Source organism: Topomyia yanbarensis, chromosome 3, assembly GCF_030247195.1.
Source record: "Topomyia yanbarensis strain Yona2022 chromosome 3, ASM3024719v1, whole genome shotgun sequence".
In the NCBI taxonomy this organism is placed as follows: Eukaryota; Metazoa; Arthropoda; class Insecta; order Diptera; family Culicidae; genus Topomyia; species Topomyia yanbarensis.
This window is the reverse complement of record NC_080672.1, coordinates 80,775,702-80,790,601: the sequence shown is the minus strand read 5'-3', so window position 1 is coordinate 80,790,601 and position 14,900 is coordinate 80,775,702. Positions and strand designations below refer to the sequence as shown.

At 44.6% G+C, this 14,900-nt stretch overlaps 2 protein-coding genes and 1 long non-coding RNA gene across 4 annotated transcripts; 2 read left to right on the top strand and 1 right to left on the bottom strand.

The window, feature by feature from the left end:
• Nucleotides 1–235: 235 nt before the first annotated feature.
• LOC131690527 (FACT complex subunit Ssrp1-like) lies at nucleotides 236–3,111 on the bottom strand. The gene is made up of 5 exons (XM_058976391.1): nucleotides 2,875–3,111; nucleotides 2,646–2,809; nucleotides 1,809–2,588; nucleotides 567–1,728; nucleotides 236–507 (listed from the first exon to the last, which is right to left on the bottom strand). The coding sequence occupies exons 1-5, from the start codon at nucleotides 2,929–2,931 to the stop codon at nucleotides 412–414; spliced, it is 2,259 nt and encodes a 752-aa protein (XP_058832374.1). The 5' UTR covers nucleotides 2,932–3,111; the 3' UTR covers nucleotides 236–411.
• A 6,677-nt stretch (nucleotides 3,112–9,788) lies between these two features.
• On the top strand, nucleotides 9,789–11,289 carry LOC131693010 (uncharacterized). Of its 2 annotated transcripts, none has more exons than XM_058980453.1 (2): nucleotides 9,789–10,712; nucleotides 10,765–11,289. In XM_058980453.1, exon 1 carries the CDS (start codon nucleotides 9,846–9,848, stop codon nucleotides 10,602–10,604), a length of 759 nt encoding a protein of 252 aa, XP_058836436.1. In that variant the 5' UTR covers nucleotides 9,789–9,845; the 3' UTR covers nucleotides 10,605–10,712; nucleotides 10,765–11,289. The 2 variants fall into 2 exon arrangements, with proteins under 2 accessions (XP_058836436.1, XP_058836435.1); XM_058980452.1 differs by having other exon boundaries at nucleotides 9,789–11,057; nucleotides 11,118–11,289.
• Nucleotides 11,290–12,825: 1,536 nt separating this feature from the next.
• Nucleotides 12,826–13,862, top strand: LOC131687481 (uncharacterized). The gene is made up of 3 exons (XR_009305206.1): nucleotides 12,826–13,015; nucleotides 13,089–13,174; nucleotides 13,446–13,862. It is a non-coding gene; the product is annotated as an uncharacterized LOC131687481 (long non-coding RNA).
• The last annotated feature ends 1,038 nt before the right edge of the window (nucleotides 13,863–14,900 follow it).

Genomic DNA, 14,900 nt, shown 5'->3' with positions numbered 1-14,900 from the left:
ACAATATACAAGCACAAAATCAAACATTGCCGGATAATGAATTTTCAAAACCTTCCGGCAGTACAGATTGATTTTGATAGCTTACTTTGCCCCTGGACACGACAATTTGTTACATGGTAGGAGGGGTGTCAATCTAGGCTAATTTTTGAATGGTACCCAGAAAACACAAAGGCTGCACCCAACAAATTCCATATAGTGATGCTTTCGAAGGCTAACACAGATCAGAAAATGTCAGTTTTGTACAAATTAGTCTGTTTTCTTCGTAACCTTAAAGGTAATAATAAAACAAATATGTTCTCCGATACTAATTAGTTTGTAGCTCCTGTTAATCCACACTGCTCCGACGAAACTGTGCAAACGTGAGAATATTTAGGTCAAAGAGAATCCATTTTCCGCTCCCGATAGTTTACTTTAGTCGCTGCCTGCTTCATCCGCTTCCTCCTCTTCTTCGGCGGATTCACTTGCCGACGCCTCTGATTCAGGTTCCGACTCAGATTTTTCAGATTTCTGTTGAACAAAAATAATCAAATAAAGCATTTCGAGCGCAGTTACACTTGATAACATACCTTCTTCACTTCCTTCTTCTTATCGTCTTTCTTACCACCCTTTTTCTTATCATCTTTAGTGTCTGATTTGTCCACATCCGACCCTGATTCAGATTTTTTCGCTTTCTTAGTGTCCTTATTGTCATCGTCACCGCTGCTACTGGAATCATCGCCGGAGATGTACTCCTTACTCTTGAAGCCGCTTCCCTTCATTGCCGTAGCCGAAGCAGGTTTCTTGGGGGAACTTGCTTCCTTCTTGCGTTTCTTGGTCGCTTTTCCACCATCATCTTCGCTTGCTCCGCCGCCACCACCGCCTCCTGCTTCCTTGTAGGCTTTCAATGCTTCTGCATACTCTTCCTTTGCCTTGGCTGCTTTCTGTTCCCATTCATGCTTGTCCTTCAAATCCTTCCACATCTCACCACCCTTTTTGGCAATTTCGGTGACGGAGATTCCCGGATTGTCCTTCTTTATCTTCTCCCGACTTGCGTTCAACCACATCATAAAGGCCGTAGCCGGTCGCTTCGGTCCATCTGATTTCGCCTTCTTGGGTTTCCTTTCCTTACGTTCCTTGCGCGCCTTCTTTTCTTTCTTCTCTTTCTTTTCCTTCTTGTGCTCCTTTTTCTTTTTCTTAGTGCTATCATCCGAACCACCACCGCTACCAGCATCATCCGAGTCATCATCAGAGGTAGATTCCACATTTGAATCAAACTCGTCTGCCACATCCGATTCTGCCTGGTTCGGGTTGAAGTCCTCATCGGTCGATTCTTCCGAATCATCATCGTCATCGTCATCATCTCGCTCCTTTGCTTCGGCCTTAACCCTCGCCAGATAGGCATCCGGCTCAGCCTCATTATCCGAATCGGCAAAGTCCTCCTTGTAGTTGCTTTTGCCATCCTTTCCAGTGTTCTTCACGTGCAATTTCTTGGACGAGATAAAATCGAACAGTTTCCCGTACTCTTCCTTCTCGATACTGCTGAATGTGTAGATGTTGCCTGTTTTTAGCTCGATTTCAAAATCAAAACTTCGAGTGGAGCCACCACTGCGAGCAAAGTTCACCGACGTGATTTCCTCGAAACGAATGTGAACCGGTGGTTTGTGGACGTAGATGAATCCTCGTTCCAGTGGGTAGAGATAACCTGCAGCTGCCTTGAAAGAACATCCAATTGCAGGAGTTCCCGAATGACTGAAAACGAGGCAAAATATAAATTAAATTAGCCCGACTTAAGTCGTTAGGGATTGGGATTCAAATAAAGCAAAGCTCACCCGATAAAAGTTCCCGGTCCGGTCAGCTTTCGGTTTATGATGACTTTCATAATCTTTCCGAGTACTTCGTACACCGGTCCAGCGAGCTCTTTAGTAAGTTTATCCTCATACTTTTCCTTCAATTCCTCCTCGGTGAAGGGTAATTCGATGTTTGTTTCCTCGTCCATCTGGAACAGCGTCACCAGAAAGTGGTAACGAGTTTGACCCTGCTTTATCGGCGGATCCAACGAAATGACGAAAAACATTTGCCGGTTGTCCTTATGCGGCAGCAGGAACAACCGCAGCACCGACGACGTCGGAATCTTAAAATCGTACGTCTTACCGTGCAGCTGGAAAAAGCTCTGGAATACTTTAATGTCGTAGCGACCGCGCGGCGTCAGGCAATGTATCTCTCGGAATATAGCAATTGCGTCACCCGACGCAGAAATGACGGAAGCCTGTCTCATCACCTGCTCCTGGAATGCTTCGACAGGGTCAATTTCAGCCGATTCCGCTGTTGGAATGTGGAACCGCATTTCCATCAAATTCACCGGTGCTTCATCGTTTCGGTGAAATTCGACTGTAACTTCGTTCTTTCCGGAATTACACTGGGAAACATGATTCAACGGAATTTCAAAGCTTGTTTTTCCTTCCACATCGAACGAAAGAACGCTACCTTTAAAGTGCACTGTTCCCCAGTTCCAACCACGCGTCGATAGTTCCTTCTCAAGCATATCCAACTTATAATTTTTCTTGGCGAATTCAGCAATCTTCTGTTCGTCCCCTGTAAATCCCAGGAATCTGGAATGTGGCAAAAATCATTTAGAGACTGAGTAAATCTCACACAACCAAAATTACCTATGCAACGAGCCATTCTTCATGAACACTCGTAAGCCGAAGCTTCCCACGCACCGCTGATAGTTTAGCAAATCGATATCGGCAGAGTTAATTTGTTCCACCTTGCCGGTTTTATCATTTTTGAACACGATGGCCGAGTCGGTCATCTTCAACTTCCCGGGGCACTAAAAATTCAAGTAAAAACATGTATAACACTAGGAACCATACTATTGCCAGCGCCGGTACATACCATTGCACCCCGAACCTCCGAGCTGATGGAGGAATATTCCAGGTAATCCTTTGCCATCTCGTATCAACGAACCGGATATGGAGGAGAGTGTTGGAACGCACTCACAATTTCACAACTTCGTCAAGCTTTTAAACACTAAAAAGATTTACTTTCGAACGAAAATGCGGTTTCACCAACCAAAAACCCAGCTGCAGTCACAACAGGACGCGCACAAAATTCTAATGCTTTGTTCCGACTTTGACAGACCACTGACAGCACCCAATGGAAAGTATATGCGAGCAGTTTTAGCTTCACCGGCAAAGGCTAGGGTGGCTCAACATTTGAATTTAAATCTGGCAAAATAATCGATTTTTCAATTTTTTTTGGCCAAGGGTACGACAACTCGATAATTTGTTGATGAAATGCACTTATAATTTAAAATTTAGATTCGATTGATAAAGATTGGTATTGGTTAGTTCGGAATGAATTCTAATTTCCAGCAATACTTGATAATGGTTTGGAATGGCTGAGGATAGTTTGAAATGTGTCAGGAAATAATAATGATTTGCTCGAAGTTCACGTTTTGACAGTTTCAGTACTCGATGAAATCAAAACAGAACATTGTCAGTTGCATAACTGCAGCAACAAATCAAAACAAAAACATAAATTTTGTTACCAGAATTATTGCTTCTTTCGTGCACATTTTGAAAGCAGCAAAATATATATTCTCATGTTAAACTGCACGGGAAACAGCAAATAAACAAACTTAATATCTGTTAATAGCGCCATACAGTTCAGCGAGCCCCTCGGCGCCCATACAGCAAATTAACATCAACAAACCGCGCCCTTCGCCTTCTCGAGGGATTGGCACGAATATCGGTCACGGACAAGACAGTCAGATAGGAAGAAAGAAAAAAAGTCGTCATTCGGTAAAAAGTAGCGGAAGCTAGAACACATTTTCACAATTGTTATAAATTAACCCAATTCTCAAGGTAAATAATTGTTCCCATTTCTAACTAAATCTACCCTAACTGTACTGTGGTAAGTTTAATTATATTAGATGTTTATAAATACCTAAAATTGAACCTAACAGGAATTAAAGCTACGGTACGGACAGAGTTAGTGCGGGTAGGAAACAGTACGGATACAATTTATACGGAGAAACAGTACGGATCGAAGACTGTGCGAACAATACCATTAGGAGCACATTTAAATTACAATTTAAATAGACTTCGAAACCGAACAGGTCATTAAGGTTAGTAGTCCAACCTAGCTTATTTGATTACCGTGAATCTCTAATACTATTATACTTAAATGCTAGGACACAGACTGATTACTGTACGGGTACGATTTAGACAGCTCTGTACGGCAGCGAAAACATTAACAGTAAGAATTTGTATTTATACTCTAAAACTTAATCCTAACACAATAGTATCCTCCATGCAGGAATTTATAATCCAACCTTGATTCACAACGAATAAAGAAGATTCATAGATTTGCTAGTTTTCACTGCTGTCCGGCAACATCTTATAAATTCTGTTACGAGAATTGCTTCACGGAGGAAGGATGTCATCCAGGAAAGCCAAATCCGGATCCAGCAAGAAGACGGTCGATAAGGTCACCCCAGGTGGTGACGCGGCAGTTGACGGTCACAACGTCCAAGCGACTACGACTGAGCTGCAGAAGGACGAAACGAACGCTAAGGATTCGGCGATTAAAGTGTTTGTCCATCCTCCCCCTAGCGAACAGGTAAATGATAAAGTTACCAATGAATCCAACCGGCCGGGAGCAAATCCTAAGGAAAAGGATACCGCCGAGAAAAATAAAACGAACGTAGTCAAACGTAATCCGTTCCGCCGCGTACGAAAGAATCGGGTCGGTCATTGTCAAGTGTGTGATGAGCGTGATAATAGTCGAATGGTTCAGTGTGACGGTTGCAATGAGTGGTATCATTTCTCGTGTGTAGAAGTGTCAGAAGGGATTGCTGACGTGAGCTGGATCTGCATGAACTGCGAACACGCAAAGGATCTAACCCCTTCCCCTCTGCATACCCCCAACGTAAGCAGTACCACATCCACTGTACGGTCAAAGAGCAAGGCAAGCAGCATCGGAAGTCAGGCCAAACGGAGACAAGCTTTGGAACTACAATGGTTAGAGGAGGAAAAGGAGTTGGAACGACGATATTTAGAACTCAAGTACAAGATTCTGTTAGAGGGCGGTAGCGACTGCTCGTCGATTGTTAGTGAACCCCAATCAGTATCAATGTCGAAGGTGAAGAAGTGGATAGACGACACGGATGGATACGGCGAGAAGGTTGACTGCGGATCTGAAGCCGAGGAACTAGAGAAACGTCCACCGAGGAACTCGACTGCGTCTATAGAGCACCATGCTCCAGTTCCAGATCAGCAGCGTGCGACTCAAGTTAATATCCAACTCCGACGACCCCCACAACGTGTTTCCGGCCAACAAGAGACTCGGCCAATCTTCGGCAGCTCCCATATGCGACAATCAGTCGCTCTCGCACCGGAGGCTGGATCATGGGTCGAAGCGAATGCGTTTGTACCAGGTCAGCGTTCCACCCCCGTTGGACGACCATCCCTCCCAGCGCATGGGCTCAGTGACGACACGGCTTGTGTGTTGAATCGAAGTCAAATCGCCGCACGCCAGGCAGTTTCGAAGGATTTGCCGGACTTCAGTGGTAATCCGGAAGATTGGCCGCTGTTCTTCTCGATGTTTAACTCGTCGACTCAGATGTGCGGATTCTCCAATGAGGAAAATATGTTACGGTTGCGTAAGTGCTTGAAAGGAAGAGCATTGGAAGCAGTAAGATGTCGCCTGCTCCACCCATCGAACGTTGCGGGAGTCCTTTCAACTCTCAAGATGCTCTATGGACGCCCGGAAGCAATCGTGCAGGCGGTTATCAAGAAGATACGATCATTGCCGTCACCGAGCATAGAGAAGTTGGAGACAGTGGTGAACTTCGCGCTGACAGTTGAGAATTTGGTCGCTACCATTCAAGCGTGTGAGGTTAGTGACTTCGTCTACAATGCATCGCTGCGATACGAGTTAGTAGGGAGGTTGCCACCAACGTTGAAGCTGAGCTGGGCCAGGTTCTCAAGGAACAACCCCACTCCGAACCTATTGGATTTCAGTACGTGGCTGTACGAGACAGCAGAGGATGCAAGTGCGGTCGTAGATACCGTATTCAGCGATCAACGGTTTCGCGGTACTAAGCGGGATGGTTTCTTGAATGTTCACTCGGAAATAGACTCTAAGGATTCGAAAACAGCCAACTCTCCACAGAAACCAATCATCGTTGACATCAAGAAGTGCGTGGCGTGCAAGGGGGATTGTACAATGCTGGCCAAATGCAAACAGTTCGTGGCCTTAAGCTACGATTCGAAGTGGGCGACAGTAAGAACTTACAACTTTGTCGCAAATGCCTGCGTAAGCACAACGGGTCATGTAAACAAGAAAAACCATGCGGAACGAACGGCTGTACATATCTGCACCATCCTCTGCTTCACGGTTACGAAAACCCTCGATCTGGTGAATCTCCTACAGCAGCCGCCGTTTACGAGAAAAGCTGCAACGTGCACCAAGTGCAGTCGGAGATCTTGTTCAGAGTAGTTCCGGTCACTTTATACGGTCCATCGAAGGCAATTCGAACCTACGAATTCCTGGACGACGGCTCAGAACTCACGCTTCTAGAACAGAGTTTAGCAGACGAGCTCGGGTTGAAGGGACCAAAGAATCCACTGTGCCTGAAGTGGACAGGCGAAACCACCAAGATCGAAAACAAATCACAAAACGTTAGTCTTCAAATCTCCAGCGTAACGAACCCGATCAAAAGGTATGACCTATCCAGTGTGCGAACGATTGGAAACTTGCAGATCCGACCACAGACTCTTCTTACCGCGGAGTTGAAGCAGAGATACCAGCACATCATGGGACTACCGATTGAGTCGTATAACGAGGCCAATCCGCGAATCCTAATCGGTCTGGATAATGCCAGTCTCGGATATGCAATGAAAAGTCGCGAAGGACAGTTAAATGAGCCGATTGCAATCAAAACACGTCTCGGCTGGATTGTTTTCGGCAGTTGTGTGGGAGAGAAGAATGCAGGGCACTACGTAAACTATCATGCGCTACAGATTTGCCAGTGCAACAGAGAGACCGGTGAAGATCTTCACGAACTCGTCAAAGGTTATTTTGCCCTCGAGAGCTTGGGCATCTCTAAGCAAAGTAAACTACTTCTGTCACACGAGGACCAACGAGCACAGTCAATGCTGGAATCACTCACTCGGACCGTAGACAGCCGTTTTGAATCCGGGCTTCTATGGAAGTACGATTCGGTCCGACTTCCGGATAGTGCAGCGATGGCACTGCGAAGATGGCGATGCCTAGATAACCGCATGAAGAAGGATCCACTTCTGGCGGGCGAATTGAACGCGAAAATCCAGGATCATATCAACAAAGGCTACATTCGCAAGTTGTCCGCGGAAGAGCTGGAAGTAAACCGCCCACGAGTTTGGTACCTTCCGATATTTCCAATCGTCAATCCGAACAAGCCGGGCAAAACGAGACTCGTATGGGATGCAGCTGCCACCGCCTTTGGAGTTTCACTCAACTCAGTTCTGTTAAAAGGCCCAGACCAACTGACATCTCTTCTATCTGTTCTGATCCAGTTCCGGGAGTTTCGGACAGCGGTATGCGGCGACATCCGTGAGATGTACCACCAAGTAAGGATGCGGGAGGACGACCAACATTGCCAACGCTTCTTCTGGAAGGCCTGCGAGACAGATATCGACCCTAGCGTCTACGTAGTGCAGGTAATGACGTTCGGCGCATGCTGCTCGCCGAGTACGGCACAATACGTAAAAAATTACAATGCAAAGAGATTCGAACAAGAACACCCAGAAGCAGTTCACGCAATCGTAAAGCAACACTACGTTGACGATATGCTTCTGAGTGTGGAATCTGAGGAGGAAACAATACAAGTGGTTCGAGAAGTACAGACAGTGCACAGGTCAGCAGGCTTCGAAATGCGGAACTGGATCTCCAACTCACCCAGAGTTGTGGCAGCTATGAGCGAAACAGGCTCCGATGAGAAAAGCCTCAGTATCGGCGACAAACACGTGTCAGAACGGGTTCTCGAAATGTGGTGGAACACCTCAACAGACTGCTTCACATATAAAATGTCACCGCGGTACGAGCAGCTACTGATCAGTGGGCAGCGACGACCGACAAAACGCGAAGTGCTTCGTACATTAATGATGATATTCGATCTCTTAGGACTCATAGCACACTTCCTAATGCAACTAAAATCCTTGCTGCAAGAAATCTGGAGAACTTCAATCGGCTGGGATGACCCCATCGATGAGTCGTTGCTTCAAAAGTGGTTGGCATGGCTGACAGTGTTGCCGCAGGTATCGTCTATCGAAATACCTCGATGCTACCGAACACTCACATCCGCGATGGACGGAACGGTGGCACAACTGCACACGTTCGTCGACGCAAGCGAGAACGGTTTCGCAGCTGCAGTGTATTTGCGTTTTCAGGAAGGAGAAACCATCGAATGCAGACTGGCCGGAGCAAAGACGAGAGTCGCGCCGTTAAAGTTTCTCTCCATTCCGAAGTCCGAACTGCAAGCCGCTGTGATAGGCGTGAGATTAGCGGGAACCATTGCCAAATCGCTATCCGTCAAAATCAATCAACGTTTCTTCTGGACTGACTCCAGAGATGTCCTCTGCTGGCTCAACTCGGATCACCGTCGGTATAGCCAATTCGTGGCCTTCCGTGTTAGCGAGATCCTGGAAACGACGAACGTCAACGAATGGGAGTGGGTGCCAACGAAGCTGAACGTGGCAGACGAGGGAACCAAATGGACACGAGCTCCAGATATGACTGCCTCTAGTCGATGGTTTTGCGGTCCCAATTTTCTCTGGCAACCGAAGGAAGCATGGCCTGTTTCCCCGCACTCATTTGGATCGACTAAAGAGGAGTTGCGGCCTCATCTTCTGCTTCATACCATGCCGTTGGACCCAGTGGTTCAGCCATATGATTTCTCGGAATGGTCTTCTCTACTGCGCCGAATGGCTTATGTGACCCGTTTCGTGGACAACCTGAGGCAAGCTAAGATGAAAAAACCAAGGCAGAGTGGCCCTCTGACTCGTGACGAGCTAAGAAAAGCGGAAAATTACCTGTTTCGTCTTGCACAGCGCAGTGCGTATCCCGATGAGATAGCAGTCCTGAATGAACCCTTATCAACCACCCAGCAACGCAAGTTTATAAAAAACAACAGTTCGCTAAGCAAGATGTGCGCCTTTCTTGACAAGAACGGCGTTCTAAGGGCCCGCGGCCGAACCCAAGAATGTAAATTCACAGATTACGACGCCGCTAATCCGGTTATTCTTCCACGGAATCACCACATCACTAGGCTTATCGTGTCCAATGCACACAAGCAGTTTAACCACCAGAACCATGAGACGATCATCAACGAGCTTCGCCAGCGATTCCGCAGTCCACGTCTGAAGGCAACGTACCGTGCGATCCGGAAGGAGTGCCAACAGTGTAAAAATAACCAGGCTGCCCCGCAACCACCTGCGATGGCCGATCTACCACTCGCTCGCCTGGCTGCCTTTGCTCGACCATTTACGTACATGGGGATAGACTATTTTGGCCCAATGACAGTATCCGTCGGACGACGCACAGAGAAACGTTGGGGGGTACTGGCAACATGTCTTACCATTCGCGCCGTACACTTAGAACTCGCTCACACACTGACGACAGATTCCTGTATGATGGCTATACGCAACATCTTTGCTAGAAGGGGAGTTCCGGCAGTGATCTACAGCGACCGTGGCACAAACTTCCAGGGCGCCAGTAAGGAGCTACAGCTAGCGCTACAGGAACTCGACGACGACCGGCTGATGCGGGAGTTCACTACGGCTCGAACGGAATGGACTTTCAATCCGCCAGCCTCTCCTCACATGGGGGGAGCATGGGAGCGTCTGGTTCAGTCCGTGAAACGGAACCTAACTGTGCTGCAATCGAATGCTACGCCAACTCACGAGGTGCTCCAGAACGCGTTGGTGGAAGTTGAGAACGTTCTCAACTCGCGGCCACTCACTAGCGTCCCGCTGGAGGATGACGAATCTCCAGTGCTGACGCCCAACCACTTTCTGCTGGGTAGTCAAAATGGCCTACAACCGTGGGTGCCGTTCGACGACAGCTCTGCAGCTCTACGAAACAGCTGGCAACGTTCGCAGACCATGGCTAACCGATTCTGGAAGCTGTGGGTTAGAGACTATCTTCCAACACTAACTCGGAAACCGAAGTGGCTCACACCAGTAAAACCCATTGCAGTGGGCGACGTCGTCGTCATCGTGGACCCAAACCTACGGCGGAACTGCTGGCCGAAGGGTCGAGTTATCTGTGTCAAACCTGGTGCAGATGGACAAGTGAGATGGGCGACGGTGCAGACAGCCAACGGAATCTACGAGAGACCTGCCGTTAAACTCGCTGTCCTGGACGTAGGCGTTGAGAAGAATGCTCTTCAGGAAGACCCTAACCGCATTCCGGGGGGAGTGTTAATAGCGCCATACAGTTCAGCGAGCCCCTCGGCGCCCATACAGCAAATCAACATCAACAAACCGCGCCCTTCGCCTTCTCGAGGGATTGGCACGAATATCGGTCACGGACAAGACAGTCAGATAGGAAGAAAGAAAAAAAGTCAAGTCATTCGGTAAAAAGTAGCGTAAGCTAGAACACATTTTCACAATTGTTATAAATTAACCCAATTCTCAAGGTAAATAATTGTTCCCATTTCTAACTAAATCTACCCTAACTGTACTGTGGTAAGTTTAATTATATTAGATGTTTATAAATACCTAAAATTGAACCTAACAGGAATTAAAGCTACGGTACGGACAGAGTTAGTGCGGGTAGGAAACAGTACGGATACAATTTATACGGAGAAACAGTACGGATCGAAGACTGTGCGAACAATACCATTAGGAGCACATTTAAATTACAATTTAAATAGACTTCGAAACCGAACAGGTCATTAAGGTTAGTAGTCCAACCTAGCTTATTTGATTACCGTGAATCTCTAATACTATTATACTTAAATGCTAGGACACAGACTGATTACTGTACGGGTACGATTTAGACAGCTCTGTACGGCAGCGAAAACATTAACAGTAAGAATTTGTATTTATACTCTAAAACTTAATCCTAACACAATAGTATCCTCCATGCAGGAATTTATAATCCAACCTTGATTCACAACGAATAAAGAAGATTCATAGATTTGCTAGTTTTCACTGCTGTCCGGCAACATAATATCTTTGGCACAATCCTCGAGAGGGCGTTAAATGTTGTTTTTGTTAGCCACCGCAACAACCAAACTCTGGTAGATGCGGTGTGAGAATATTTTCGTGTGACAAAATTATTTTGCTGTGAGTCTATTTGGGTTTAAAATTCGCAATATATAAATGTTCGAAAATAGAGCATGCAGGATTGCCAGTTACATCAAATTGGTCGAAATTCGAGCAAAATTGGTTTGAGATCTGCTAAATTTTTGAATTTTTTAGCAATTGACCTTTCTACTCCCGTTAAAAAAGAAGCGGTGACGAATTATTTCGTGAGGAAAACCAAAAAAATTACAGTGCAAAAACCGGTTGAGGTTAAGTATTTAGCGAGGCAAACAAACCAAATTCCTTTGGTTTGACTTTGCATCTGTGGTTGTAAATGAGCTGCCAGAAATCTTAATGCTCGATTTGATAGACAATTGTTATATTTTCTAAAATTACCGAAAAATACGAATTCATGCAAAATCGTACGGAATATAACAATTATTCTGAAGTGACATTCCCCTCGTTTGTGTGACATTAAAAACTGGAATGACATAAAGCATCTCGAAACGAAAGATTTATTGTATACAAGTTTGTATAAAAAAATCGATTCGAAGTGGTTCAATAATGTCGCCCCTGGATCTTTATGAAACCACGAAATGTTTGTTGGAATCGTTGTAATTTGCTTCATAAGTTCAACATATTTCCCAAAAAATAGTAGTATTTGGAAATTATAATTGTTACACTCAAACATACGTGAATATAATATACTCAAGCTTCAAATGAGCGTTCGGAATTCGGCTCATCAAGTTCAAGTACTCCCATTCCTCCTCCTATCTCCTATTGATCGTTTCATTCCACCTGCCATTCTTCTCACTATGCTCTACAAATCGCTGATACTCCCTGTTGTGCTGAGCGGTCATGAGGCATGGGAGCTAAGGGAAATAGACTATCGAGTGATCGGTGTGTTTGAGAGAAGAATTCGGCGTTCAATTGAGTTATGTGACGTCTAAGACACCAACATAGTTGCAGCACAGAGAACAGACGTTCATCTTCAGCATTCAACTTGTGTAAAATCTTTAACGGTTTCGAAGGTAGTTGGGATATCAAAACCAGGTGCGCTACTCTCGTCATGTTTTTTTGTGGCTGAGTTCGATAGAATTGACAGCGGTTATTCCTCTACCCAGTCAAACTAGTCCGGAACCGGTTCGGACTTCCAGCTTAAATGCATCAACCGATAGAGTCGGAATCGGTTGTTTTCTTTGAGCAAGATTCCATACTGAATCCATTCAGGATTTCGAACCGGTTCCGGAATAGATTTGACGGATAGTTGGGATAGGTTGGTGTGGCGGCGCTAGTGTTTATCGTATATTAATTCAAATGTTTACGTACGTTTTTTAAATTGTTCGATCATGGATGTCTGTTCTCTGTGGTTGCAGTGTGTTTGCATGTATATGTATACGAAATTGGATTTTCCACCTGATTTAACTTCATTAATGCATTAATGCAGCACTATCACACATGAATGTATTGGTCCATATTCGTCGACACAGTACCAAGGTCAAATAATAAAGACGTAAATCGTCCAAACAAAGTTTTCAAAAATTGTGGCCCATTTTACAATTATAGAATGAGTGACTCCGGTCCCTTCAGATTTGACCGCACTCACCACTTGATGGCGCCTGTGAACAGACAATCATCAACGCAGGCGAGGAAATTCATAAAAAGTTCTATAGATACTGTAGTTGCCTTAGTTACTCGCATTAGTCAAAACAGTGAAAATGGTGTCAAATCAACAACAAATGGTATGTACCGGAACATTTACAAATCTTTTTAACGATCATATACGCTTACCATCTGATTTCCAAACATGAATAGTCCATCTACTTCTCAATGGTACCAGTCTTCACTGTAAACCTGTGACTGGCGGACTGCTATGGACACGTATTGCCATCGAGCAGAAGGTTAGTTATTAAAATTACATTTTTTTGCATTTTTCATATTGCCTGTTCAACTAGCTGATAGTTTATAGGCTATGAGCTTATAGTATCTACGTAAGAAATTTTCTTTCCAATGCGAAAAATTTGCCGGCTAAAAACCGAGCGTTTCGGCGTACGCATCATGTTGGAAATTATTCGAGTATTTACTAATTGAATATGAAGAGTTCCATAAGGTTTACTAGTATGGGGCACAATGTATGGATCGAATAATGTAGGCAGAATTCCCACATTTTAGGGTTGAAGATTTCTACGATTTCATAGCGATTATCTCCAAGGTTAAATGGTAGATCAGGATACACCTAGAGCGCTGGTGGAGCCACATAAGCTAATCAGCGAGTGAGGATATACGGTTTACGTTGTGGATAAATAAAGACTTTGACTGTGCGCCGTATTTACCAACACCGCCTTTAAACTGTGAAGCAATGCTTGTGAAGATGGCTCACAGTAAAAGTCAATTTATATCGACTTGCTAGTCGACTTCGTCAGCATGCACAGGCTAACATGTCCTTGATAAGAAAACCGCAGTAGAAAGAGGATTTTTATCACTATTGTTTTCTATATATTTGTAATGCTTTGTAAGGAGATGGCGCCGATGTACAATCTAATAACATTCAGGGTGATCTTTTCGATTCCATGGACACAGGCTAAAAGAAGTAACGTGATTTTTCAAGAACTTCGAAAATGTAAAGAAGTAAACTAATCGAAATAAAAAAACAATACCAAAACTTTCAAAGTCTTTACAATCCTAAAGATTTTAACTCCTAGTGGTTTTCCCTATTCAATTATTATATAATACGTCCAAATCAATTAACAGATGAGTGTTGAAAATGTAATTAAGTTAAACTTGAATTTAAACCAAAAGCATCAGCAATGAATTTATTCTAAATCTAATTTGAAACAACAACAACGACCGAATTATTCGGATGAAAAGCTATATTGTTCACGCTATAATTATAACCAGAAAATTTGCATTCATTTCGTCGCGATGTTTTGTCCTATATGTAGCTTACTTTGGACTCTTCGGGAGATCATGCACAATGCGATATAGAGACGTCCTGTAATAGTATCAGTGGACACCGAGCCGATAGAATACCGTTTGCTTTTGTATTAAATTTACAGTACAAACTCATTTGTAGTGCAGCTCTTAATGTTGCCTCAAAAATAGCACCTGACTGCTCTGCCATCATACCGACGTTTTTGCATGTACCAAGTACAGGTGTCCAACACTTTGAAAGTGTAGAAATAAAGTAAAAATGATGTACATCTTTGCTTGACTACATATACCTGAATGAGCATGCCCATGAAAACATCCTTGCTTCGCAGTTCCCGTCCCATATTTGAGCCATTATGGGCATCTTACCATGGCTAAAAATTTGCAATGTGAACATTGTTTTTTTCCTTAGATACATTTGTTTACTTTTTCCTTGGATACGGTTCTTCGACAGAAAAATGAGTGCTCGTGTTTTCGATATCAGTAAAACGTCATGCTTGGGTTTGACAATTCGAGGGACCATGAGTTACTTATTGGCGAATCCAAATTGAACCAAAAAATAATCGTTAGAGGTTAGGCCCTGACAGTACTCTCGACAGTACTCGGCTGCTCACGCGTGCTACTCGAGAACTAATTTGGATGGAAAACAGTGACGTGACGCTTAAGCTGGGATTGTCACATGAATCGTGCTTAATGAAG

Coding starts and splice junctions, on each gene's coding strand:
- LOC131690527 (XM_058976391.1), bottom strand. CDS start 2,931: ATGGCAAAGGATTACCTGGAATATTCCTCCATCAGCTCGGAGGTTCGG. Junction 2,810..2,874: donor CGGAGGTTCGGGGTGCAATG/GTATGTACCGGC, acceptor TTGAATTTTTAG/TGCCCCGGGAAGTTGAAGAT. Junction 2,589..2,645: donor AAGAATGGCTCGTTGCATAG/GTAATTTTGGTT, acceptor GCCACATTCCAG/ATTCCTGGGATTTACAGGGG.
- LOC131693010 (XM_058980453.1), top strand. CDS start 9,846: ATGGGGGGAGCATGGGAGCGTCTGGTTCAGTCCGTGAAACGGAACCTA.